This window comes from Ptychodera flava, chromosome 1 (genome assembly GCF_041260155.1).
Source record: "Ptychodera flava strain L36383 chromosome 1, AS_Pfla_20210202, whole genome shotgun sequence".
In the NCBI taxonomy this organism is placed as follows: domain Eukaryota; kingdom Metazoa; phylum Hemichordata; class Enteropneusta; family Ptychoderidae; genus Ptychodera; species Ptychodera flava.
This window is the reverse complement of record NC_091928.1, coordinates 26,331,234-26,358,667: the sequence shown is the minus strand read 5'-3', so window position 1 is coordinate 26,358,667 and position 27,434 is coordinate 26,331,234. Positions and strand designations below refer to the sequence as shown.

At 37.4% G+C, this 27,434-nt stretch overlaps 1 protein-coding gene across 1 annotated transcript; it reads right to left on the bottom strand.

Moving 5' to 3' along the window:
• Positions 1 to 22,916: 22,916 nt before the first annotated feature.
• LOC139135548 (uncharacterized) lies at positions 22,917 to 26,463 on the bottom strand. The gene is made up of 2 exons (XM_070703031.1): positions 26,338 to 26,463; positions 22,917 to 25,391 (listed from the first exon to the last, which is right to left on the bottom strand). Exons 1-2 carry the CDS (start codon positions 26,442 to 26,444, stop codon positions 24,182 to 24,184), a joined length of 1,317 nt encoding a protein of 438 aa, XP_070559132.1. The 5' UTR covers positions 26,445 to 26,463; the 3' UTR covers positions 22,917 to 24,181.
• Between the last annotated feature and the right edge of the window lie 971 nt (positions 26,464 to 27,434).

The following is a 27,434-nucleotide window of genomic DNA, read 5'->3' as shown; positions in this document are numbered from 1 at the left end:
TCTGTCACAAGAACGCTTTTCTAGGCTACAATTATGTGTTTTAGTATTAGTTCACTTGTAGTTTGGGACGTGTCCTCAGTTACGGTGTACACTAGCACTACTCTGCTACACGAGATCGAGGTTTCGAGCAGCCGACGGACATGCGATGGTCAATTATCAAAAGCAGACCGTGCATGAAGCGAACTTCATTCTCAGCAACGATACACGACATACAAGCTCAGAATATCATGTACAAGTATGTAATACAGGTATTTCATCGTCCACCTGAGGTCAGGTCTGCGATTTCACAGGCGCTTCTTAGCTGGGTCGTCTGCTAAGGAGATAGATTTTCGGATCGATCCATTGATCCCGTAGTCGATATGCCCGCCACTGCAACCTTAAGTATTTAGGTTTCAGTGGCCTGTGTGCGATTTGCCGGAAGCGACGACTTTATCTATTACCACATCTTAATATTTACGAAATGAAATGCCCGACCGAACCTTACCACATTATAAAATTTTGTAATTGATATACATCGCAATGTGCCTTCGATCTCTTTGATTACCGACCATCAACCATCTGCCCATTTTCAAATATATCGCTTGTTTGGTATTACTTGATTCGCCATCTTACATGACTCCACAACTGTGTGATCATGTTCACAAATTTAACTTTCAAGCGCATCTACAACGATCGTATTTACGGTCAATATCACAACTGGCTTGTCGCAATGAGCCAGCATTGTTATCACTTGCCAGTATGACAGCAAAATCTATAATATCTGTGAAACAGATTTGAAAACAGGGACCTTGCATTAAAGAGAGCTATACAACTCGTTTCATTTGTACAGGAATCTTTTCTGAGCAAAGGTTTACAGTGAACTCAAACAGTTTATTTGTGGACATTTTGGACACTTATAAGAGAATTAACTGACATTTTGCACCGAGATGTGATATATATGCCAGGAGTCACAAGGGCGACCATTACAATTAATCGGTCAACAGCGGATAGGAGCGGTTTAATACGCAGGTCAGTGGCGAAACCGGTGAACGGAAGTGTGTCGCGGTTATGTGCAGTTTGGCTGTTCATGTACACATCTGGTGCACGGTTACGAGCTTAAATCCGTCTTTTTATGCAGTGCATATTTGGTATAAGCATAGCAATGGTCAAATCATGTAATTGTATTGATGTACATTAGTAAATGGTATTCCTTAACTGATCAAGAACTTGTAAATTGTTGTAAATATTATGTCATTGAGTTATTTACTGTACATGTGAGTATACACGTACATGTATGCCCGTACTATACCTACAAGTATTGAACTGTATTATAGTAATGGCGTCCTTGACCAGCTACAGTTTGATAAAGAGCTAATTGAAGTATCTAGTCACACAAAAACAAAATCTCTACATTTGAAACAACATGTGAACTTGCAGTTTCAAATGGCAAATCGTATACCCACATCAACTTAATTTGGTGAGATTACTTCATATATGTACATGTATGACGCACATCATTTGGTAGATATCAGTTGACAGAGAGGGGTGGTTGCCCACGAAATACATGTACTGTATGTGATCAAGTTGACCAGAAGCCAATTTGATGATTTATACAGCTTGAGCGGAGATACCCCTATTTGCATATTTATCTTAGAATTTCGTTCAAATGGAAGTGATGAGGGCGCTATTCTACTTGACCGTCAGTGTGATTTTTCCTATTTTTTTTTTTTTGGGGGGGGGGCAATTTCAGCCCATTTTCTCCCAACAAACGATGTCAGAGACGTTTATATGGTCATATAAAGCAGTTAAGTTTGTGCCTATGAATTTTTATGGTGCTATGTGTGTATTGTCGATCTATGGCTCGCTAAACATAGGTCTACTTTTGGGCTGCCGCAACTACATGCCCAGCTGATTCTTGTGAATATTTTTACATAGTTAGACAGTCTAATCATATATTGAAGCCCCCTAACTTAGTTTTATTCTTGTTCATGCCCTGCAAATCACTGCTTTGGCCTCGTTGGTTGTACACCGTCCCGCCCTCAGAGAAGACAAGATGGCCGCTAACGTGTTGCACTCCGCTGACGCCTTGCTCACGTTTACAAATTGTTTAGGCCCAGAGATTGCAACAATATCACAGATTTTATTGTTGTCAATCCAACTTATGTTATATTTATATTTGATGCTTGGGTTACTATTTCGCGTAGTCCTCGTAGGCATTGGCTCCGATATTCCATTGGGTAACCGGAGAATTCGGGCAGTTGTGAACTCGGCCATCGCCAGCGCCGGTGGTGCCGACCAACTCGGCCAGTGGGACTCGGCCAGGAGAAGTCTGCCACTCGCAACAAAGCAATATGATTGCATACGCATTCTCTTCACAGTTGAATATGCCAAACAATTTTAACTTTTTACTACCATAGTTTTTGTTATTTTGTCGGTTTTAATACTGCTACGAACATTCAGAAAACAACTCAAAGTCGAAGAGCTGCCACGTCCACCCTGCAAAACATGTACGGTCTGCCTCCGTGTTTCTGCAGATCGCGCGCGTACCGTATTAAAGTTCAGGCAAACATTATGCCATTTCTTCAGTAAAATTCATGGCTTGATGACTCTTAACTAAGTTGCTTCACCATCTCCTATGACTTTTTAACGAACTTCAAGTGTAACTATGACAAAGACTGCAAAACTCGCTACCACGATCGCGATACACCGCCATCTTTAATTTTACCCAATGTGTGTATATCATACGTGCGTTGAACTGTGATCTGTGAAGTTTGCAAACATTACGCTCATCTTATGAATGACATTTAGATCGCTTTCGTATATAACGTAAGTGAGACTTCAAAAAAAGAACACATATTATGGAGCATATATTCTAATTGGGTGCATACCCCGGGGGGGGGGTAACTCCCATAGATGGCTATACGGGGAGGGTCCGCGCGAAAGGGGTCGTTTTTTTGCATTGTTTGGTATCAGAAAGGGTATACTTTTCACGAGGTGTTGGTATGAGAAAGGGTCCGGTTTTAAACACAAACTGACATTTGTTAAAAAATCATGCTGTCAACACTGGAAACCCATGTATCTACATCCCAGATCTACCATCAATATTTCCGATCTGTCGGTTTGACTGTTGGTACCCCTGGTACGCAAGGCGAGTGAGTCGTATCTGTATACGTATGGTATTGTATGGTATCAGATACTAAGCTGTGGAAACGCAGCTATCTGTTGGCGGGGTAGCGTGAGTTGCTATGCGGGTCAAAGGTCAACCCCGCCACTCACATAGCAACTCACGCTACCCCGCCAAGAGATAGCTGCGTTTCCACAACTAGGTATCAGAAAGGGTAGGTTTTTTTGCTCAAAACTGGTATCACAACAGTTTGGGTTCCATGTTCGTGCGGAGCCACCCGTACTATTAGCCATGGAGTTACCCCCCCCCCCCCCCGGGTGCATACTGTACTGGCCGACTTCTCTTTTATTCGGTCATTGTCAACTGTCAGTGTCTGTCTGTTTGGAGTCGATGCAGGATGTGTGTGTTGTGAACCCTCAGCCTTTCAAGATAATAATATCGTTGTGAGAGTGGATTGAGTGACCGTGATTTGTCACAGTTTTCCTTTTCACTGGTACGGGTAGTATATCACTGTCCAGTTATCATGTTTCAACTCGTCAATGTTGACTGAAGTCCGATAGCGTAAGGCGAGTTTCGCCGTATTAACTCAGTGCATAGCGTTACATACGCTGTACACGCGCACACTGGGCTGTACGATCGGCCTTGTACGGTAACAGCGCATACATGGCATCGTGAAATCATGCCGCAAATATAGGCGCACTGTCAGAAATTCACGAAACTTGTCACAAGCGTTGTTCAATAGTAAGTGGTTTGACACAAGTATTATTTTTGTTCAAGACCTGTATCAGTGTGCTTCGGGTCACAGTCTAAAAATAGCACACACTGCAGCTGAGAGGTATAAACCATCATTGCAACGTACGAATTCAGTTGTCAATTATCATTAGTATTTATTTCTATCATACATAGATACGATGAAATTACTGTCAAACGTGTACATTACCTCATAGCATGTTCAATTTCGCATTAAATATCATATTTGTGAGCTTTCGAGCCCATTTTCACGACCAAGTCGCTCGAACGACGTGTATTCCGGCATATTGCTTGTTTATATTCAGAACGAGGCTCAGCAGCCTATTGAATTATGCAAATTTCTATACGTCCGCTCAAGCTGATGATTTATATAGATGAGAAAGCTCCTGGCGTTGACTTAGGGAAGATTTGTTAAGTTGCTTATCAAATAATTGTACATCCTGTTGTTATTGTTGTTACATTTGAACTTAATTTTACAACGTTAAAATATTCAAAAGACGTACCACTAGCATACTGACTAGTGGTAGTCTGTTTCCAATGTCCCAAGGGATGAGTGAATTATTAAGGTATATGTATATGTAAATTTAAAACAGATACTAGGACTCTCAAACTTTTACAATTCTTTTCTGATGCACAACTTGTTGGGGCTCATTTTAAAGCTGTTGGAGTGAAAAGCTGACACCAATAGATTTAGAATCCAACACTGTTTGTATACATGTAACAATATCATTTACTGTTCCTATAGACATCTAACAACAATTATCATGAACATGAAAATGACTCTTTGATTCTAAACAGTTCTACAATTGTACACGGTAAGGATAACACACTCACCTGAGAACGCTATCCACACAGCTTCTACAGAATCTATGCCAACACCGGCTTTGTTGTGGGTCTCGCAAAGCAATCTACAGTGCATGCAGAGGAACCAGTCAGCTTTGTGATATTACAGCCAGGCATCTTTATCAATTCATATATCGAATATTCCTTCTTTTCTAGTTAGTGGCCATGGCGTCATTAAAGTGAGTGACCTATCCACGTTCTATTTTGCGTTGATGTCATCAGGGTACTTATCTTGGACAGCAGGTGAAAGTACATGTTCTCTGTGTAGAATGCACTCTATATTGAATAATATGGACAAAACAACACATGAAGCTTTCAAACAATATGATGGAAAACAAGAAAACAATACTTCTTCTGATTATCAATTTCACATGTATTTCACTGTGGTATCACTTCTTCCTGATTACCCTATGGTTATTTTAGTCATAGTTCTCTGGGCCTTCTGCTTAGGCATCAATATTTATTTATTGAATGTTGATTTTATAGATCATCTGCTGCTATTCTGATTCTTGTAGAAGTGTCAGGGCCATTTGTGTTTATGTCATTGCATTGACTTCTTTGAATTTGCCATTTTTGCTTGTGTTGTTGGAATGCCTGTATTTTTGCTGTGTATGGCTTGTCAAATTGACAATACGTGCTGCAAAGTTTCACAATCGAATCTTTGTTTCATATCCGTTTTCAAGTTGTTGAGGTTACTTTTGACAGCAGTAAGAACTCCACTGTTCTCCTTGATTATCATAGTTAGATGTATGCATGATATCTTCATGTAGAGTGAGACTTTTTTACATCAATAGGTCAATAAGTAATTTACTTATCAATGTTTTCCACGGTAGTGGGGGCTGAAAGCCAATACAGCTGTACATGCATGATATTTATCAGTGTCATGTCAAATGGCAAATGGTAGGAAGAAAATAAGGGATGACGAACTGGTTACATTTCGATCAGGATTTACTAAAATTCTGTTCATTTGACTGCCCTTTCAATGTGATCACCTGATTCTTCAAACGTAATGGTATTTTATCCATTTTTTTCAAGTCTGCGCGGAACATAGCACTCTTTGGTTTGTGTCCGCGTCGTCGCTTTTAGTACCAAGCTTCTCTTTATATATAGCTTTTTCTTGTGTGAATTCAACCATATAAAAAGAAAAATTGTGTGACAGAACGACACCATAACAATATGCTGTCATCTTCTATTAGAAACCCTTAAAACGCCATGCCCGTATATATCCGTACACGCCCAACTCACGTTCAGCGCCATGCACGGATATATCCGTACACGGCCTGAGGTTCGCTCAGGCAAAGTTTGGAACTTGATTTCCCGCGTTTCAGAGGTCACCTGACAAATAAATCCATTCCTTACCCTTTGAATCCACTTCAGTTCCATATAAGGAATAAAATAATGACATCATCTGATGCAACTACGGCGATTTCCAGTAATTTGAGCGACCTTTCGGGGAAATCGGGTCAACTATTTTTACCGTTAATATCTAATCAGATCTGGTCGCTGACTTCGCCGAAGTGAGAGACACTCTGAACGTTTTTTTTCTGCCGTACATCCTAAAGACGATGATTTTGTGACAAGTGATTGGCCATTTCTTAATAGAAATGATATATTTTGGTATATTTTGAGGATATTTTCTGAGAAAATGAACACTTTTGTCGATCGGTCGAACGTGATTTTGAAGTTGAACAGTTGCTCGAATGGCGTCACCACGGAGCATCGGCGTTGACCAGCCTTTCTGAAAGCTCAAGTTTGAGTCTGTCAGTTCGGTTTTCTGGGCCGAAAACACTGATGATGAAGAAATTTGAAAGGATTTTCACTAAATCGTAATTTAATATGTGATTTTGGAGCGATCAGGTCTGTTTATGTAAAGTAAACTTTGGTATCGCGGCATTCTTCACTGTGTATGGGGACGGCCAAGATGGCCGCCGATGACTGGTTTGTGTGTACAAAACGTACAACACGGCCCGTTCCGAACTGTTGATCTCGCGTCATATTCCTACGCCTATAACATATTCTTTTGTCGAAATATACCCGATATGTAATTATTGATATCATATATATATTGGTTTCTGTTCATTTACTGGCGAATTATGTTGCGTGCTCGTCAAAATATGTGATCAAACTTTCGTATGTGTGTTCACATTGACTGTCATGATTACGGTGTCGTTTCGATCGAACGTCAGGGCCAGTACAGTTATCGAAAGCGTTCAGAGGCGAATGTCGTTCTTAGTGTACCTCGAACTTATTTTATTTAGTTCTTGAACCAAATTTATTTTCTCAGAAGTTAAGGTAGTGCGTTTTTGTGAAGTTTTTCGTTGTTTGCGAATCACAGGGTAGCTAATAACGTAGCTGAATATGGGCTCTGATTTGAATTGTCTTGTAAGATGGCAGCTTGTTCATGATATCAATCAAATTTGTTGTTTGTGGTTACTTGCAATGCCAAAACCTTTCAAACATATCCTCTCTAACTTTAATGGCAACATTCATTCCATGACAACAACAACTGAATCATATCTGATAGCAATCAGAATCCAAATAAAAAAAACAAAAACAAAGATTTTTCCTGGTTACATGCTTTCGATGCAGAAAGAACTACACAAACAAATAAACAAACAAATAAATAAATAAATAAATAAACAACGACAAATGAATAAAAGATCTTGTTTACGAAATTCAGTCATGTTGCTGATTAATATTGCGTCTCAACCTATATTTCACTTGTGTTATATGCTTTTGCGTAAACGTGTTGAAAGGTATGTGGTATTTGTATTATTGACAAATACCAACAATTGTTTGTTTGTTTATTATTTACATTTGATAAGTTCCGCTGTTGAAAATTTTTACCAAAATATGTGTCTTTTCATGACATTTAAAAATGTGTAAAAGTTTGCAGGTTTTTGGACTGTAAGATATATTTTTAGAGTCTTTTAATCATTTTTAATGCATTTTGAACCAAAAATGTGCATTTTAAGCCAATTTTAACACCCCTGATTTGCTAAACCAAACATGGAAAGACATCTCGAAGCTTCTTCATTTCCTGATCTTTGAAATTCATAGTGGTTTGGCTGGGCTTCCAATCACAGCAAACACACTGTACCTGTCTAAAAGAAGTGTAACATGTCAAGTTTAATTGGTTCAAAAAGTTCTTGGCATGGAGGGCTATATGGCATGAAAGTCTATGGCGTCTTAAGGGTAGAACTAAAGCAACCGTAATTAGAGCAATAACTTTGGCTATGATGTCAAATTGGAGGATCTAAACAGCAAGTTAGTAACCCATTCATAGAATAAATATGCACAAATTTCTAATGTTAAATTGTTTCATCTCTGATAACTGAATGTTGAGAATATGATCTTTCATTCCAATGCCCAGGGACATACTTGCCAATGACTTTCTAGACTCTCATTCACTTTAACTCTGTGCCGAATTTATTGCTGGTAACAAATTTAGATGGCCAGAGACACAACTGCTAGCAGATTACAGATGGCACAGTTTATCACACAATAATTATTCAATAAAGTTATTTATGCAGATATCTTACAATTTACATCTGATTAATATCAGAAATGTGGCAGGTACCTGTGCAGGATATTTTTTTTATTCTGATTGTTAATCCGGTTAACCAAACTTCGAAAGATTTGTGTCCCCTGAAAATGTAAATGTCTGACTTCTGGTTATTATGCAGGGATGACCCCTATAATAATTTTATGCAGTGTTTCTTTCTGTAAAGGCATCATTTGATAAATGAATGGGGTGGAAAAATATTATTGTTTTCCAGTACTTTGACATAGTGAACCATGATACACTATTGTAAGTTTTGGTTAAAGTGTGCGAGTCAACTATTGGTCTTCAGGAAAAAGGCCTTGCTGGACAGTGGGCTGTCTATTGATCTTGATTGTAGCAACTTAATTTAACCTCCCTTAAAGCCTATGTGCTGTGATTTTTTGCATTATGTTCAGAATTTACTTTAAAAACAAAATTAGTTCATGTAAATGTACTTACTAAAGGATTCCCATATGTAGAAAAGTATTATTGCTCAGTCACTTAAACTGTGCATAAACGTTTGAACAAGATAAACAATAAACAGTTGCTCTCATAAAATGGCCGTCACATAGCCAAGTATGAAAATGCTGGGGCCATTGTATACAACTTGACCCTAAGTAAATTTATACCTTATTGATTGACGTGTAAAGGTGAGATCGTTTAGATCGCTGATAAGGAATATTTACAGAGCGACTAATCATTAGGGGAACGCTCCATTAACTTAGAAGTACCTGATTAACCCGAGTTGGTTATCAGAGGATTAATCTCTATGTCAACATATGCGAACAGATTATCTTTTGTGTAAACGAAACATTAGTACTGCCGGAACTACTTTTAGCATGGCCCACGCCGGTCGCACTCAGGATTTCCGACCAGCGTTAAAAGTGCCTTCAGCACTTGCTGTTACTTTGAGGTCATCATTTAGTTCTTAAAAACTATCTACTGTTGATTGACCAATGATTGACCAATCTGACCTCAATTCAGGGTGTTTTATTTACTCGTAAAGCCCTGGTCACCAAATTCCAGATACGAATGACAGCGCCGTAGTAAAGTACTGTCCAATCAAAAGTGAACATGTCATATTCTGTAGACATATTGGTACGTTTTTTCCCTAATATTCAAATTTGGTAACACAGCGGAAACCAGCTGCAACACAAAATCTGCTGTGGTGCAAACATAAACTAATGTGCCCTAGGGCATTTATAGGATGTTCCATTACATTGGAAGGCTAAAGGCACAAATAAAAGTTTTAATTCATATCCTAAACATGTTATATTGACAAAGGGGACGGTTGACGTAAACACATTGAAAAAGAAAATATATCAGTTAGGGGCGATAGTTTTTAAGTCGGATAAACCCCTCGTACTCGGGCTCTTCTGGTATATAAAGTCCAACCCTACGATAAAATGTCTCGGCCTGCGGCCTCGACATTTAATCGTTGGGTTGGACTTTATATACTAGAAGAGCCCGAGTACGAGGGCTTTATCCTATACATAAAATTGCATGAAGAGTATACAAAAAAAATAGTACTATAGAAACCCTTTCAATAAAATGCTGTTTAATCAATACCAGCAGTTAATTAACGTACGTTGATTTTGCATACGAAAAGCTATTCTGGTTGAGGGTACTTTCAGAAAAATCATTGCCCTTTGAACTAAAGTTTTCCTGTCACACAATATATCTGTACGATCGAAAGGGGACAAACAAGATTTTTTGCTTTGTATGAATGTTTATATCCCTATAAAAGAAAGTACGGTAGCGAATATCAGCACAACTTTTACTAAAACGTACTCTTTCAATTTCAGTTCAGACTCGATGAGTGGCATTGCGGAAAGGTGCATGCAATGCAATGAAAGTCACGAGCAAACTTTGGTGTCAACGGATCCAGTCTTTGAATTATCAATGAACACTCACTTATTTCTCTGGTCAAACAGCCAAAGGCTACTTGTTGCTGTTTGCAGCGAGTTCATTTTTAGCCGGATGCCGGCCAAATTGACCGGCTACTTCCGTATTTTGGCCGGCTACTTTTCAGCAATGTTTCGCTAGCGCTCTCTAGCCCCGAAATTCTGGTTTTGATAATAATATTTTGATATTTTTGTTGCCTTGTAAGCCGGAGATAACATTTCAGAAGTGCCGATGTGGCTATATGTAGTCTAGCAATTTACGCGGTGAACTTGTTGCTATCTATTATCAGCCCGTAGTACCGCGATCTGCGAACGTGTACTGTACTGGGAATCGCTCTCGAGGTCAACCTTGCTTTCCCAACTACAGCCCGAATTATTCGAACGTTCACATCGGGTGTAGCTTACCATTGGACAGACGTTACGCCCACGAATAGCCGACAATTTCGGAATAAAGCCGATGTTTGTTTCTTTCAAACGCGAAAGAGAAGTAACTCAGACGCGGAAGAGAAAGTCGACGCTTGAGAGCTTTGGTTTTCTGCGTAAGAGTAGGGCCTTATCTGATGGGTTTGGTAGGTTTTTGATAAAATGTAAAGCGACCAAAAGTTACCGAGTCTCATTTTTCATACTTTTGAAACGCCACGTCGATCCATCCATGGTCGATCATCGCGTTTTGTGGAGGGGCCGTGGTTAAGCGGAAGGGAAAGTCTACGCTTGAAAACTTTGATTTTCTGCGTAAGAGTAGGACTTTGTCTTTTGACTTTGGGAGAAACAGTCATATTGAATTTTCTACTCCACCCTGGGAAAGTCACTTAAATTTTTCCATTGTCTTCTGGCTCTGTATCACAGTCAATTACTCGTGCTACCGTTCACCGGCCGGCCTCGTCAACTGCCTCTACCATTTCTCCTTTTTTATATGTAAGAGTGGCAATACTGTTACAAACAGTTTCTGGCTAGCAATTCATTGATTTCGTTCTTTTTATCGGAGATGTCACAGGATACGCGCAGCTCTTGGAGTAAGGACACGTTACGTTGTTTGCATGTGCATGAAAAAGCTGGACACGTGGAAAGAACGTTCCATGCTGTTCTGATCACATTTGCATATATGATCAATGCGCGTTACTGAAGTGAAGCGTCCGAAAATAGGAAACTTGAATGAAATGAACGAAGAACGATATTTTGTTTCACCATATTTCTAAAACTTAGTTAAAAGCCTAAATTAAAAAAGAAACTAGATTACTTGCATTGAAAAGTGGGTAGTTCACTTTTTCCTGTCAACATATTTCCATGTGCAAGCATATGTGTGTGCCCTTGGTATTGAGTGGGTCGTTACAGTGGGTCGTTACAGCCCTGACCTTCCTATCATAGCACCAGCTGGATAAGATAAACGCAACAATGGAACATTAACAGGCTTTGGGGATTAAAAGTCTTCTGTTTGTCACCCGAGTTGACAGGCAGCAACTTGAGTTTCAGGTACCATCCAAGTTAATGGAGCCTTCCCGTTATGTCGGATACCCTCAGGTTTAAAAAAATACACTGTAACCGCGGTATTAGTCATGGCAAATGGAAATCGTTTCCCATCTTTTTGTTGAAGCGGAGTTTGTCAAAGTACCGATCTGATCAAACACGTGTATCCAAAAAATCATTGCTAATGCAGTCCTGTTCTGCTACGTGCACGCTAGGGGACTCCGCAAAGTCTACAGTAATGCAATTTCAAAGGATTTGAACTTCAAAGGTGTTAATATAGACGCAATTTGCTGGTGCACAACAAAGTGTTTCTACAGCGTACACGAAACTCTTACAGCGAACTGCTATGCATGATCAATCGAAAGGGTAACTGGAGAAGTCGGCCAGTTGCGAACTCGGCCAGCGCCGGTGCCGACCAACTCGGCCAGTGGGAGAAGTCGGCCAGGAGAAGTCGGCCACTCGCAACAAAGCAATATGATTGCATACGCATTCTCTTCACAGTTGAATACTTAATCGGCACATGCCAGGTTTAATCTTTTACTACCATAGTTTTTGTTATTTTGTCGGTTTAATACTACTACGAACATTCAGAAAACAACTCGAAGAGGTCCCACGTCCACTCTGCAAAACATGTGTACGGTCTGCATCAGTGATCGCGCGCGTACCCTATTAAAATTCAGGCAAACATTATGCCATTTCTTCAGTAAAATTCAAGGCTTGATGACTCTTAACTAATTTGCTTCACCATCTCCTATGACTTTTTAACGAACTTCAAGTGTAACCATGACGAAGTCTGCAAAACTCGCTGCCACGAAAGTTATTAATGGGTCTCGCTTTGTCTCTCGCAGTCAAAGCTAAATGGAATCTTCCAGTCTTGGCCATTCCGCAATCTTGTACTATACGGAAATATTTGTCTATGCTTATAATGCTAAGGCTTCGTTGCTGAGTGTAGGCTTTTCTGAATTACCATGCGTCGGGCAGGAGATAGGCAATATCGCTTCCGTGTTGTTCCGTATAGGAGTTCACCGGTACAGGCGGTACTTATTTTGTCATACTTATTTTAGGGGTTTAATGTACCCACCTTACATACGGCCACATCATACGTCATTTGAAAGTTTATTATCTCTACTTTAAGAAAATTGACGATGTGGAGCTGCCAAGTAGGGCCATAACCTCCTAATTTGCATAATTAACAAGGGTACCCAATTTGCATAAATGCGATATAATATTTGAAATTTATTGTTAACTTCGCTAACGATACGTTTAAACTATCGAATGATATATCAAATGGAAGGTCTTTCCATGTAGAATACAAAATGGATATTCAAAGAGATATTGAAATTGATTATACTGAAATATTTTCATGTTTATATGGAAAACAATATTTTCCCCTTTTGAATATCAATATTTTAAAATTTTAACACATACAGCCATAACACACAGCCACATCATACGTCATTTGAAAGCTTATTATCTCTACTTCACGAAAATTGACAATTTGGAGCTACCAAATCGGGCCTTAAACCCTAATTTGCATAATAAACACGCATACCCAATTTGCATAAATGCGATATAGTATTATAAATTTATACTTTTCTAAACAAACGTTTAAACTATCGAGTGATATATCAAATGAAAGGTAGTTACATGTAGAATACAAAATGAATATTCAAAGAGATATTGAAATTGATTTCACTGAAATATTTTCATATTTATATGGAAAAATATTTTCCCCTTTAGAATAACAATATTTTCAAAATGTAAACACACAGAGTCCTATCATAGAGCCACATCATACGTCATTTGAAAGCTTATTATATCTATTTGAAGAAAATTGACGATATGGAGCTATCAAGGAAGGCCGTACCCCTTTATGTCCATAAATTACACTCGTAAGCAATTTGCAGAAATGAGATATGAAATTAGAAAATTCATTGTTAACTATTCTAAACACACTTTTACACTATCGAGTGATATATGGTCTGTGGTAATGGTATGTGCATGTAAAACACAAAATTGATATCAAAAGTGATATTTAAATTAATTTACGGAAATATTTTCATATTTCTGTCGAAATAAATATTTCCTCTTTTTAATAATGGTATTTTAAAAAATTAACTAAAGTATCAATGCAACAAAAAGATCCACACGAACGACACTATTGTAGTTGTTGAAATGTAGCTCTGTAGCTGAAACAATGTGTCAGAGTAAGCTGCAGTCAAAGTAATGGCATGATTCATGATCCAAATCATTCATGTCATTTCCAGTAAATCTAGTAATTGTAGGAATTCATCATCCTCTTCTTCACCAGCATTGTCATGAGTAAAAGGGTTGCCACAGTTATCGCTGCCTTGGCAGGAACAAAGGTCTGTGCAGGGAAGATTAATTCGACAGCAGACACAATTGGTGACATGTAATAAGAGAAAGCAGCTCCGCAAATCGTTCATATCTTAGTTGTTTGAATTTTGTGTATGGTACATGTGTATATTGTAAGTGTATATTATGTTATGTTTGGCCGTTTTATGTATAGTGTTGATTTGCCATGGCGAGACGTAACCCTAATCTACGTGTTCTGCCCTATGGGGTAGCAAGACTAATGTGACACTGCGATATCCTTTGATGCTACCTTTCGAGAATAGAGTTGTCTTCATCAGTCCTTCATTGTTTTTGGTGAAACATGTGCACTGATTGAATGATTGTAGGTGTTACCAATCGAGTTGTTCCACTGAAGTTCAGTTTGTTCACGTACGGAAGCTAGAATGTCTACTGTTCGTTCAGGCTGTATTTGTGTACGCTCATTTGAATCGGAGATCGGACTGTTGTAGGTTTTGTGAAGTTTGGCATCATCGTAACGCTTATATTTCCGTTTCTTACGTATGTGATTAGGCTACGCTCACAAATAACGGTGAGAGGCAGAGGAATTCGGGTTGGATTCGAAAATTTTGGGAGATTGTAGAGGGTACTTGGAGATTTTGATCTGCATATAGGGGACCTGAAAATGTTTTGGTTCCCCTTTACTTTTTACGATTTCAAGGTTTTGAAATTAATTTAATGAAAATTTAATAACATTTAAATGTCATCCGATTGTCCAAAGTTAGTAATAATTAAACAAGATTTAGAATCGTTTGGTCGCATTTCATTACTTTTATCTCGAAAATATCTTGTATTCTCTATTGCCTTATTGTTGCATGATTGTTCTAATGTATCGTAATGTTTCGCGTTTAACAAGGCCCTTGAATGTTGCCGTTTGGTTTCGTGAACCGCAATGTATCTGTTGGTTTAGTGTGTGTTTTGCAGTCGAGAATGTTCTCTTTGTTCCACCGATGACCTTTATACATAATGAGGTCTAATGATATGATTTCTTGAGAAGAGCTTTCGAAAATTTGAAAGTATGATGCATTTTTTCATGTTTGATATGAATTCATTAAGCTCGTGTTGAGTTCCAAAGAGAATCATACATCGTTTCTGAATCTCAGTCCGAGCGATATTTGTTCAGTGTGTTGCTGAATTATTCTCATTTTTTCTTGTGAAATGTAATGTTGGGAATTTCTGGTAAAACTGGAGATCTCGCAAGGCAACCAAATACATGACGGTAAAAATTCACTGTTGACTTCAAAGTGTTGTTTTTCAAGATTATTTTCAGCATAGCTATCATGTATTTTGTTGTTGGTTGTTTGATTATGTAATCATTTGATGATCTTTCCTTATTTAAAGGGGAAGTTCACCAAGGATGATTTTTACATATGTGCTAGCTTTGTGGTCACTTACCCGGAAAAGCTATTTTCGCCATTTATAACTTGCACGATTTTTACAAAAACCGATAGAAATAGTACAGGAAGTTGCCCATGTAATTTGAATCATGGAAAAAGCGCCAAGCTTGTAGCTTGCATAATGTGATATGGAAGGCACCATTTTCCCATGGGTATGGCATTTTCCAATCACCCATGCTTAAACCAGGCTGTGCGTATTTACATAACTTTTGTTAATACTGAGTATCCTTGCATAAAGGATGAATCACTTATAATAAACTGTCCACTGTCAAATTTTGTGTTGCTGTTTACTACTGTGTTACTGTGAGTGGACAATGTGGGGGCCATACCCATCCGAAGATGGTCCCTTCCATATCACATGATGCAAGCTCCAAGTTTGGGGCTTTTTTCCCATGATTCAAATTACATGGGCAACTTCCTGTACTATTTTTATCATTTTTGTAAAAAAATTGGGCGAGTTATAAATGGTGAAAATAGCTTTTCTGGGGTAAATGACCACAGAGCTACCACATATGTAAAATCATCCTTGGTGAATACTTCCCCTTTAATGCTCTGTCGACTGATTCCTATGCTTCATTCTGCTGTGTATTAGTGTACATTGAAACAATGTCTAGTGTTACCAATGTCGCATTGGCCGGAACTTTTATTGTCTCAATTTTTCGTGTAAAATCAGTCGTATCTTTGATGTATGTTGTTTATTTCTTCACGATTTATTTGAGAAAATAGTCAATGAATTTTGATCTGTGAAAGGTTGGACTGCATCATCCACTTATAATTGGGCGGCCCACGAACTTTCCTCGGGGTGTCATTTTGTTCACTTGTATTTTTAGCATAAGGTACCAACTTGTAAGTGGTGCTAGTATTTTACTCTTAACTAGAATAATCGCCATGGCTAATTAACACTTTATATAAAACAGCCAAACATAATATACACTGACAATATACACAATATCATACACAAAATGCAAACAACGAAGATGTGAACGGTGTGTTGAGTTGCTTTTCCTTCAATTTATAACAATAAATACGAAATATGGTGCCTTCCGTCTACATATTCCACATAACTGAACTGAAAATACAGATGTAACAGATGTAGTAACCAATGATGTCTCCATCAAACAAGATTTCTAGAGAAATTGAAACAAAAATTACATCAATACATCAAAAGGGCCATTCAACACACAGCTATTTATAACAAGATTGGAACTAATTTGGGATAATTGGATGGTGAAGTAATGTCGGTTTAATTTGCAAATTTAAGCTCATCTGCTTTTCTTTTTACTTGTTTTTAAGAGTGACTTGTTATATTTCAACACTCAACTATAGAGCACAAAACACGCTTTAAAAAATTTGCAAAATATGAAGACCCAATTATCCCAAATTAGTTCCAATTGGTTTTATGTATTCTTGTTGTTCAGCTATATGGGAATTAGACAGGAAAATGTTCCAGTTTGCGTATCCTTAATAAACAAAAAATCAATTGCAAAACAAATTCAGATATTTATCCCCATAACTTTAGCATTATTCGTTATTAGTACACAATATTTTGAATATTAAAAACTAGTCAAGATGTTTACGATTTAATTGAAAATATTCAATAAGAATATTTTGAATACACGTTTGGAGTTCATGATTCTATTCTACATGCAAATACCTATCATTTGATATATCACTTGATTGTTGAAAAGTAAGTTTAGAGTACTTTACAATTGATTTTAGTAATTTTATATTGTATTCATGCAAATTAGGTACCCGTGTGCATTATGCAAATTAAATCATTACAGCCCTATTTGTCAGCTGCATACCGTCATTTTTCATGAGGCAGAGATAATAGGCTTTCAAATAACGTTTGATGGGCTTGTGTGATGCGGTTCTATGTGTTAAAATTATTAAAATATCGTTATTAAAAAGGGGAAAGTATATTGTTCTACATTAGTACGAAAAGAAATTAGTAAAATCGTTTTAATATCTCTTTGGATATCCATTTTGTATTCTCCGTGCAAATACCTTTCATTCGATATATCACTCGACAGTTTAAAGTATGTTTATAGTAGTAAATATTTTATATCGCATTTATGCAAATAGGGTACCCATGTAAATTATGCAAATTAAGGGCCACGTCCGTACTTGACAGCTCCACATTGTCAATTTTCTTGAAGTAGAGATAGTAAACTTTCAAATAACGTATGATAATGCTGTAAGATTTGGCTTTTTGTATTAATTTTTTTAAATATTGTTATTGAAAAGGGGAAAATATTTTTTTCAATATAAATATGACAATATTTCAGTAAAATGAATTTAAATATCTTTTTGATGTCTTTTTAGTATTCTACATGCAAATACCTTTCATTTGATATATCACTCGATAGTTTAAAAGTATTTTTCGAGTAGTGAATAATAAATATCTAATATTAATCGCATTTATGCAAATTGGGTACCCGTGGGACGTATGCAAATTAGGGGCTACGGCCGTACTTGACAGCTAAATGTTGTCTATTTTCTTCAAGTAGAGATAGTAAGCTTTCAAATGATGTATAATGTGGCTGTATGATGTGGCTGTACGTGTTCAAATTTTTAAAATATTGTTATTCAAAAGGGTAAAATATTTTTTTCAGTATTAATATGAAAATATTTCAGTAAAACCATTTTAAATATCTTTTTGGATATCAATTTTGTATTCTACATGCAAATACCTTTCATTTGATATATCACTCAATAGTTTAAAAGTATGTTTAGAGTAGTTAACAATGAATTTCCTAACTTTATATCACATTTATGCAAATTGGGTACCCATGTGAATTATGCAAATTAGGGGGTTATGGCCCTACTTGGCAGCTCCACATCGTCAATTTTCTTGAAGTAGAGATAATAAGCTTTCAAATGATGTATGATGTGGCTGTATGTAAGGTGGGTACATTAAGTGTGAAAAATAGGTGAGCCTGCCGCTCGCCTAATAGTATTTACTACGTATACATCGCTCTTGCATACCCGCCTGCACAACGATAAATTTGACATGCACAGTCCAGCGAGCGCCTGATTTGGGACCACTGAAGATTAGTGAACAAACATTTGGTTTTGAAAAACACTTGATTTTCTGAGGAGCTGTAAATAAAAATTATGGCATGAGTTGACTTCCTGAGCTCCAACGATTTACCACACAGGATGGTCTTTCAATGACGGCAAATGTTACCGTTATGTCAAAAGCACATCGGAAGATTTCGAAGGGAGGCGTCAGAAATGCATATCGTAAGTATCCTACCCATCTTAAATTAAAATAATTGGCACTGCACATATATGAGGTGGTCATCAGGAAACGGACAAGTACGTAAACTTGGCAAAGAGGTGCATAAACGTTCCCGACAAGGCCATTCAACGGATTCAGAATAAGTTTCTCGACGCATTTTGAGTAACTCTATAATATTTTCTGTTGTATTTTATACAGTGCTGGGGCTCACTTAGTTGCAATAACAAATGATGCTGACAATCAGTTCGTCATGTCACTTATCAACTGAACCTGCTCTTCGTGTCAGCATTTATCGGTAGGTAATTAATACATCATCATCATGTTTAATATATGAAAAGTATTTAATGATTTATAATATGACAGAATCTTATGGCGAGACAGTGCAAATACGCCGATATCAGCGTATTTGAACGATTTCTGGAGGTGTTTTATACAGCCGTCTCTGCACAAAATGCTGGCGATGTATTTTTAAGTGATGCCTTGAAGTTTCGGCGTCATACGTTTAGCGGAATGATATATATGAAATTTCCCCTTTTTTGCAATCGGGTTCGATGTACAAGGATGCCCTAGAGCCATTGGCTAATTGCACCACACGTCCGGTTCTACTTGGGCGGTGCGTTGTTTGCTTGTTTACAGGTCAAAGACTGGTGTGCATTCGGAATAGTTCTCTGTCAAGTATTCGCCCCAATTGCGGTAGAGCAACGCTAAACATCTGTGTTTTCATTTACGTCTCATTAGATAAAGTAAGATTTGTCGTAGCTCTCATCGGTGAAACCTGTCAAGCAGATGAGTTATTTCTCCCGCTTTTAGATGACCAAGTTTGGTGTTTTTACACGTAAATAATTGTCTTCAAACAAAATTACCTGTTACTCATAAACATAAGGTTGGTATTTGCACTGCCATGCAAATATCAGTGGTACGCGGGCGTTCCGATGTAAGTTAATTGTACTACATTTGCAATGATGCATTTTATAATGACGAAACGCATGACTACATCAATATCTGTTCTCAGGTTTCAACGATATCAAAGAAGAGGGCGTTTTTGCTTGGGATGGTGGTGTCAGAGCAAAATATGAGAATTGGTCACCAAGGAACGTGTTCACTGACACGAATGATTGTGTGTTGTTAGATTTATCGGATGGGAAATGGACCAGAGACAAATTGTTCAAAGCCTAATGTTTTTGTGTGTGAAATGACGTCACTTTCAGGGTTGGAAGCAGTGGCCGACTGGTTTTGTGTGAGGCCTATCAGCTAGGCGATATTGCCGTGAGTGTGTGGGGGTTCGAATCCCGTTTGGGTTACAGTAAAAAATATATTTCATAGAGCAATGATAATCTGAAACCACAATAATAAAAACTATTTTCATGATACATTGATACATGATTGTTTGAGACATATAGTGTTATCATAAAGTTATCACCAGTAGTTCTACAATGCCTTTGTAATTTCTTAAATGCGATTTTGACATCAAAGTGAGTCACAACAGTCTCAGAGGTCAACCATATTTGTAATATCGCGACTTTTTACAGGTAAAACAGGTGAGATTACAGACAGTGACTTTATTTGTATTAACAGTATTTGCTGGATCATTTTTCAAACTCTTGCTGTGGTAGGATGTCGACGTTTTACCCGTAATACTTTTCCATATCATGCAGTTCGCCCCAGGCACAAGAAGAACTTCAGTAGCAAAATGCTGATAATATAGGTGCAGAAGCATATAATAAAATCTCTCAATATACTATGCGCACCTTATATACACTGTATGTGTCAAGATTGCCAAATAAAGTATACATTGAATTCCGTTGAGAAAATAAAACTGGTTGGACCGGCTGAAATGTTGGTAAGAAAGTTCCTTTCACTATGGTGACTTACGTGTGGGACGCTAGAAATGATTATTACAGGGTAAGGATAATAGGACTGATTCGCAGAATATAACTAATAAATTTAAACATACCATTATTCATATTTTACTTTACTTGAGTCTTTGTTTTACTTGCTCTTTATTTGTTAGACGTTCACGTGTTCTTGTTGTTGGAGATGATATCAGTGATGTAAATCTGAACTGTAAATTTTCTGGCATATTCAAATCTGAAACATTTTTACGAAACGGAACTTAGTTTCGGCCGACAGGCTGTCTTAGCGTTGGCAGAAGACAAAATGTAGTAAAATTGGAGAAGGCGAATACTTTAAACGTAAAAAACTGATATCTATGTGGTATTGGTTAAAAATATAATACAACTGATTGAGAATAATGAAAACGACAAAAACTAAGGAGAAGTTTAAAAAAACTTACCTGAGGCACAGATAAAGGGACTGTGACTGAGGTAAAGGCATAATGCTGTATTATAAAGTCTCCGCAGTGGGAGGTTAATTAATTGCGCCGTTCGAACTTATTATGGACTTCCTAGCATATCGTCATTCAGCATAACAACAAACCTTCGGGGGATGTGAAAAATACGATCGGGAAACTACATGTTTTTATCGATATCTCGCGATCCGCGCGCAGTCTCCACGTGAAATATCGACCGTTGGCATAAAAAAATGTGTTTAAAAAATGTTACCAAGTGGGAGTGCCACTTTAAGCTATGTCAGAAATAAGTGTTTTTATATCCCTACGCTCGCATGTTCTTGCTGTTCGGTACGATTTAAATATTAAGCTTGGCATTTCATAAGGATATCAAACCCAGTTTGTTTTCCGATAAGTAAGATAAGTTTTAACAGAACAGTTCTATGATCTATCAGGAAACTGACATGTGCTTTTGTTCTTACATTAAATCTAAAAACCCATTTTCACAACTCTCCTTTACCGCAACCATCCAAGTGATAAATGGATTTCATCACTAGTTTTGTTTCACCTGTTAGAAGGCGTTTATCATTAGATGATTTCTTTATGTGATTTCACGGCAATATTTACAACGCAGGCTACGCTTTCAAATGCTCGACTTTTACTTAATGCTTTTGACAAGTAACCAAGACCATGGTCCATCTATCGCGAAACATCGATACCCGGATTCTTCAGCTTGTATATTAATTCACTTTTGTATGCTATCGAGAATTTGCCACACCATAAGTCGTAGGGGATACATTAACAGAGTAAAGACTCTCAGTCTTCAAAGTTAACATCGTTTTATTATTACGAGCAGAAGTTACATATCGACAAAGATGATTACAGAAGATCCTGCTAACGATAAACGGCTGGTATACCAAAACTATTACTCAACTTTACACCCGCTTAATTACAATTACATATTCAATTTAACCCCTGTATATTAACTAAAGGTGAAACTTAAACTATACAAACAACTTCAAAAACAATCAGCGTGCAATAATGTACATATGTTCACAAATCAAAGCATTTATTAATTTACACTTCAAAAAACCTCTCGTAAATTAACAAATATCGAAAACAACTGATATATTAGAAATGTCTACCCTTAAAATTCCAGCTTGTTTATGAAGATTTTCGCTCGGCGTCTTTGTGGATGTCCCATCAATTAAGCGCATGTCTAGATTGTATGTAGATTAGCTGACATTTGGGTGTTTATTTACCCTCAACCACGTTTAATACTCTGTTCTACCGGTTAGGAAACTGGCTAGATCCTTTGTTTAAGTCCCTGTCTCGATAAAACATTTGGGATAAAAGTGTGTTAACGAGTAGTTCATGTGTCGGCCTACTGGTATCCAATGGCGGTACGCGTAATTTTAATGAAACGGGATAGAGTCGGTATCTTGGATGTAAACAACCTGATCAGGACAGTGAAATATGATGGCCTCCGTCAATAGCCGGCAATCTTGTAATTCACAACTTGGAACGCTCCATTCGGTATTGATAATGCTACTTTCACAATGATTATAAATGATTTTAGTATGTGGAACAAACTTTGGCCAAAAAAGAAACATATTTGGTATTTATCTCGCGGATGAAATATTACTTTTGAGAAGCCGAGAAACAGAATAGCGCAGAAAATATATTCGTCGTCCGCATAATCAATGATATCTTTTATTAAACGGATAATTTGTCCAATATATCGACCTTTAATGTTTGCATTTTGATCTGTATCAATTATGTCTAGCACGATAATCCGTAATTGTCTAGCAAGTGCTAGGACTAATATTTCATGGTCAGCGTGGAGGATACTAATTGACCTCCAATTGTTCGTAAGCATTCTTTGTATGAATTAATAGAATATTTGAGCGACCTTGCGAAGCTAATAGTCCAGCTATCTTAAAAGCCTCAACAAAAGAATAATGCGCCAAGGGTCCATCAATGGCATCATCATTATCACTATCATCATCGTCATCATCATCATTTTATTGTCATATTTGAAAACTTACAATAACATTGTACAATTCAAATTCTGCAGAGTATAATGATAATGTGGAACTAGGAATATAGATATGCACTAGTCAAGCCTGGCCCAGATAGCTCGTATGTGCACAGCATTACTACAAGCTATACTGGGTACTGTCTAATAAATGATACAAGTACTTTTGCAGAGAGGAAATATAGCTTTATCTGTAAAAAGGTCTCACAAACTTGGTAATGAGAATCAATAGTTTCATCTACCTTTTTCTTGAATCTATAGTTCATTTTCAAGCTTATTGCGGCTTGTTTTCTGCAGCATTTTGTGAGTAAAATATACTAAATCAGTTTATTCTCTTTTCCGTAAAGTCCAACAAAAACTTTGGATATTTTTTGTTGATTTGAATATGGTGTCATCCACCACTATTTTCAAACCTTGCATATATTCCGCTTCATCTAAAATATAGTAATTTAATCGAAAGATACCTTGCTATTTTGAGAAATAAAGCCTGTGGTCATCGGAAAGAAAACGTGGTTTTACAGACGATTTCGGTTCTGAGCATTTATATATGATTGCACTAACTGAACGCCAGTTCCCTTCCAGATCTTTACGTTCAAATTCCATGATTGACTTTAATATTGATATCTAATTTTCTTCATCCGTGCCACATTAGTCTTAAAACGGGTTGACTTGGCATTATGGTATTTAGAAGACTAGGTTTAACATGCAAATTTAATGTCTCGTACAAAAATTAGGCTCTTATCAATCAAGTCAAAAAAGGGTATCAATCATATATTTATCAAAATGTTGTGAGCAATCATTTGACATGTAATGGAGTTTCAAATGCCATTTTAGTTGGTTATTGACATATTTGGGGTTCTGCGAATGTTTTTGATTGTTTAAGTCTGGCCTGTATTATGGATCTCCAAAGTCCCACTTAATGCGTTTCTAATTTTCCTCTCGATTTATGTATCATTGTTGAGTTTTCCAGCTTTATCTTTAAACCTTGCGCTACGTCCAATCGCATTAATTTGTGTAGTTGTAACTGAGAACTTCTTCTCGGCTATTCTTCGGCTATTTAGAAGACGAGTTGATCATGCAAGTTTAATGCCTCGCACATGAATTCCATCCAAGGCCAAAATGTCTATCAATCGTCCATTAGCAAATTTGACGTACCATTGAGTTTTAAAAGCGGTTTAAGTTGGTTCGTAACTTTTGCTGGAATGTTAGTGATTGTAGAATCTTAACCATGGATCTAGACAGTATCTTTTAATGCATCTTTAAATCTCTTTCTAGATTCCTGTATCAATTTTGATTCTTTCAGCTTTTCCTTTAAATCTCGCGCCACTTCGAATCGCGCAGTGTAGTTGTAACAGAGGACATCTATGATACGATCACGCCATTTAACTATGTCGCCTTCAACGTCAAAGTCATTTACCCCAACCCTGACGATCATTTGCCTAGCTTCATTCGGAAATTCTTTTCTGATGAATTCAGCCAGTCCGGAGTGACTTGTTACAAGAACTGGCATACCTAATGTCATCGCTTGGAGACCAGCCACACCGAAAGGCTCCTTTCGAGAAGACACGATAACCAGGTTGCTCTGCTTAATATCTTGCAAATTCTTCTCGTGTGTGCCGTATGGTGGTAACTTGATGTTCAAATATTTATCCTGGGCAGACAAACTTTCAAATAACTTCCTTTTAATTTCATCGCGATGTTGGCTTGGGATACCTTTCATTAAAAACATTGGTAGCTGTTGATGCATATCGTGATATGTCTTCGCGACACGACTGAATGCTTTGGTTATTAACTTGTAATAATCTTTCATATTCACTACGCCTATCATGTGTTCGTAAGTAAGAACTTGCACGAGAGTGCCTTCGCTCGGCGGTTTTACTGCGTTGTTGAACATATCATCCTCGGGAAACGGAAGATATTCAAAATGTTTGATGTTTTTGGACAACGCTTTAAATTTCCTATCTAAGACGGAGAATACTTTCGGCCCTACGGAAAACACTGCAAAGGCTTTTTCAGCTGCTTTTATCATGTTCCTGTCCAATTCTTCATAGTATTCTGCTTCAATATCCTCGTGTATATCACTGATGAAAAGCAAAATGCGACTGGTCTTAAATTTCTTCTCTTTTAAGGAAATTGCAAATTCTGAAGTCACGGGTACATGGCCAATAATTACATCCATGTCTTTTATTTTTTTTATTTCAGACAAATCACACTCATTGTAGGTTTGAATACAGTCAAGGTTTATGTTCTCGTGGCAAATGTTGTCCGCTACATTAATATTATGCTCGTTTGCGTCAGAAACATCAATGCAACAGCGATTTCTACCAAGAACTGTTCTGTAAACCTCAAACCCAGCTTCTTTTGCTTCCAAATCTATCTGACGATTCAGGTTTGACGATTTTTTGTATAATTTTTCCCATTCATCGTAGAGGATCAATATTTTCCTGTAAAAAAAACAGAAGATAACATTGTTGACAATGAAAATAACACCAAATGCCGTTTCAATAATAATTGATTTTGACCGGACTTCTGCTATTAATTGATGATACTTAGTTTTAGTTATAGTTCAGTGAGTATAACATTCTTTATAACAGCTCATTTGCATATTTAGTTATATTCTGTAGTCAGGTAGTATTTCGATATTGAGAGCACATCGGACCTCTGTCGGTTAGTATTTTACTGTATTTGTTTAGCTATTGCAGTTTTTATCCTCTGACTTTTAACAAGTATTGTATCTCCCGCTGGTCGGCCAATATTTTACTATAACTTTTACAAATTTTGTTTCGCTACAATGATTCTATAGCTTTCCTATTAACACGCCCTATCAATATGTCTTACTTTGCTTTCGTGAGTTTGTATAAAAATGAGAACGTCAATGGAGCCGCATAAGAACGCAATACAAGATTCATTACACTATACTAAACTACCCGCGTGCCCAAAAGTCTTTCAAATTTTGCTGTCGACAAAATCGCATCGCAGTGGGGAACGGCAGCCATTTTGCTTTTGTTCTTTGTTTAAAATAGTTTCAAGTTGCCAATATAGTATAAAGAAACTACAAACGTATTACGTTTGTGGTGCATATGCCAAAGCGTTTGTTTATACAAGAATAATCGTGGCCGATAACCTAATAATCATTCAATTTATGTACACTTTTCTAATCTCCTAGGTTCGGTCATTAAATATTCCACTAAATGCACACTTTGTGTGTTGACAACAGGAAGGTCAGTACCTGTCTACCCTTAACTTGGTTCACTAATTTGATGGAGCCTCTAGACACCAGTCAGAAGCAGATTGTTGTATTCAGCGACATTTCCAAAGTGCTACACGTTGAACTAGGGATGTTGTTACATTTGATACATGTTATTTAAAAAAAATTGCTTATGGTCTTACTTTACTTTTGAAGTCTTGGGATTGCCTGTGTTTTGGATGCACACTCCACCTTGGCATATCATAAACCAGATGGTGAGCACACACCATGTGTACATCATCGTCGTCATTTTATCAGCTTGAGGTGAAGACTTTCTGTGAAGAAACAGTTAAACACAATACAAATAGGTAACATTGGATTTAAAGCACTCAACTTTCTCTTGCACGAATACGACCCCAAAATGTATTTTCTACAGCTCAACTTGAAAGGGTGAATGCACCTGATAGGCATAAAATTATCGACTTCGGCCACCAATTGGTGGCTAAAGTCATAGTTTCTTGAGCAATTTTTGCCCTGTACACAGAAGGCATAAATGATTCGGTAACGCTATCAATGCCACGACCAGTGATGACAAAAATATCTAGATTAATATTGAAAAGAACTTCCGCCAAAGGCACAATAGCTATTATATATACAAGTGACATAGACGATATACATAGCATATTACCAGTCGGTAATTTGTTACAATATTCCAATAGTTGATAAATTGTACTCCCCGCATACACAAACAAACGTACAGCTATGCATATCAAATTAGACATGCTTATCGTTGAACAGATAAATACGCACGTAGGTACATAAGCACAAATAGCAGTCACATATTCGAAATGAATTATTTGTTTATAATTTTAGGAGCAGTAAATATATATAGGTGAATCTTAAGGAAGGCAACTACGCAAACCTCAGCGCTTGACTGAAAATCATAATGGCGAAGATAATCGGTAATGACTTCAAACCTGAACGAGCAATCGATGATCCAAGACTGACATCGTCAGAAAGTTACAGCGACTCGAGTTCGGAAAGTGACTATTCTAGCGCCGATGACGAAGTTCAAATTACTCTCGGCGATCAATCATGCTGTCATTGTCAACCAAATCGCTGTAAAATCATGCCGACGCCGAAGTAATGCCAATGTTCTAAAGAGATCGACATTAATTTTAAAAGTGAAAGCATTTTTAATGTGCTACAGAATACCCTGATGTAGCCATGATTAATCTAGAACCAGCGGTCCTGTCTACGCGTTCCGTTTCTAGTGCCTGAGCGTACGCACATATCACAG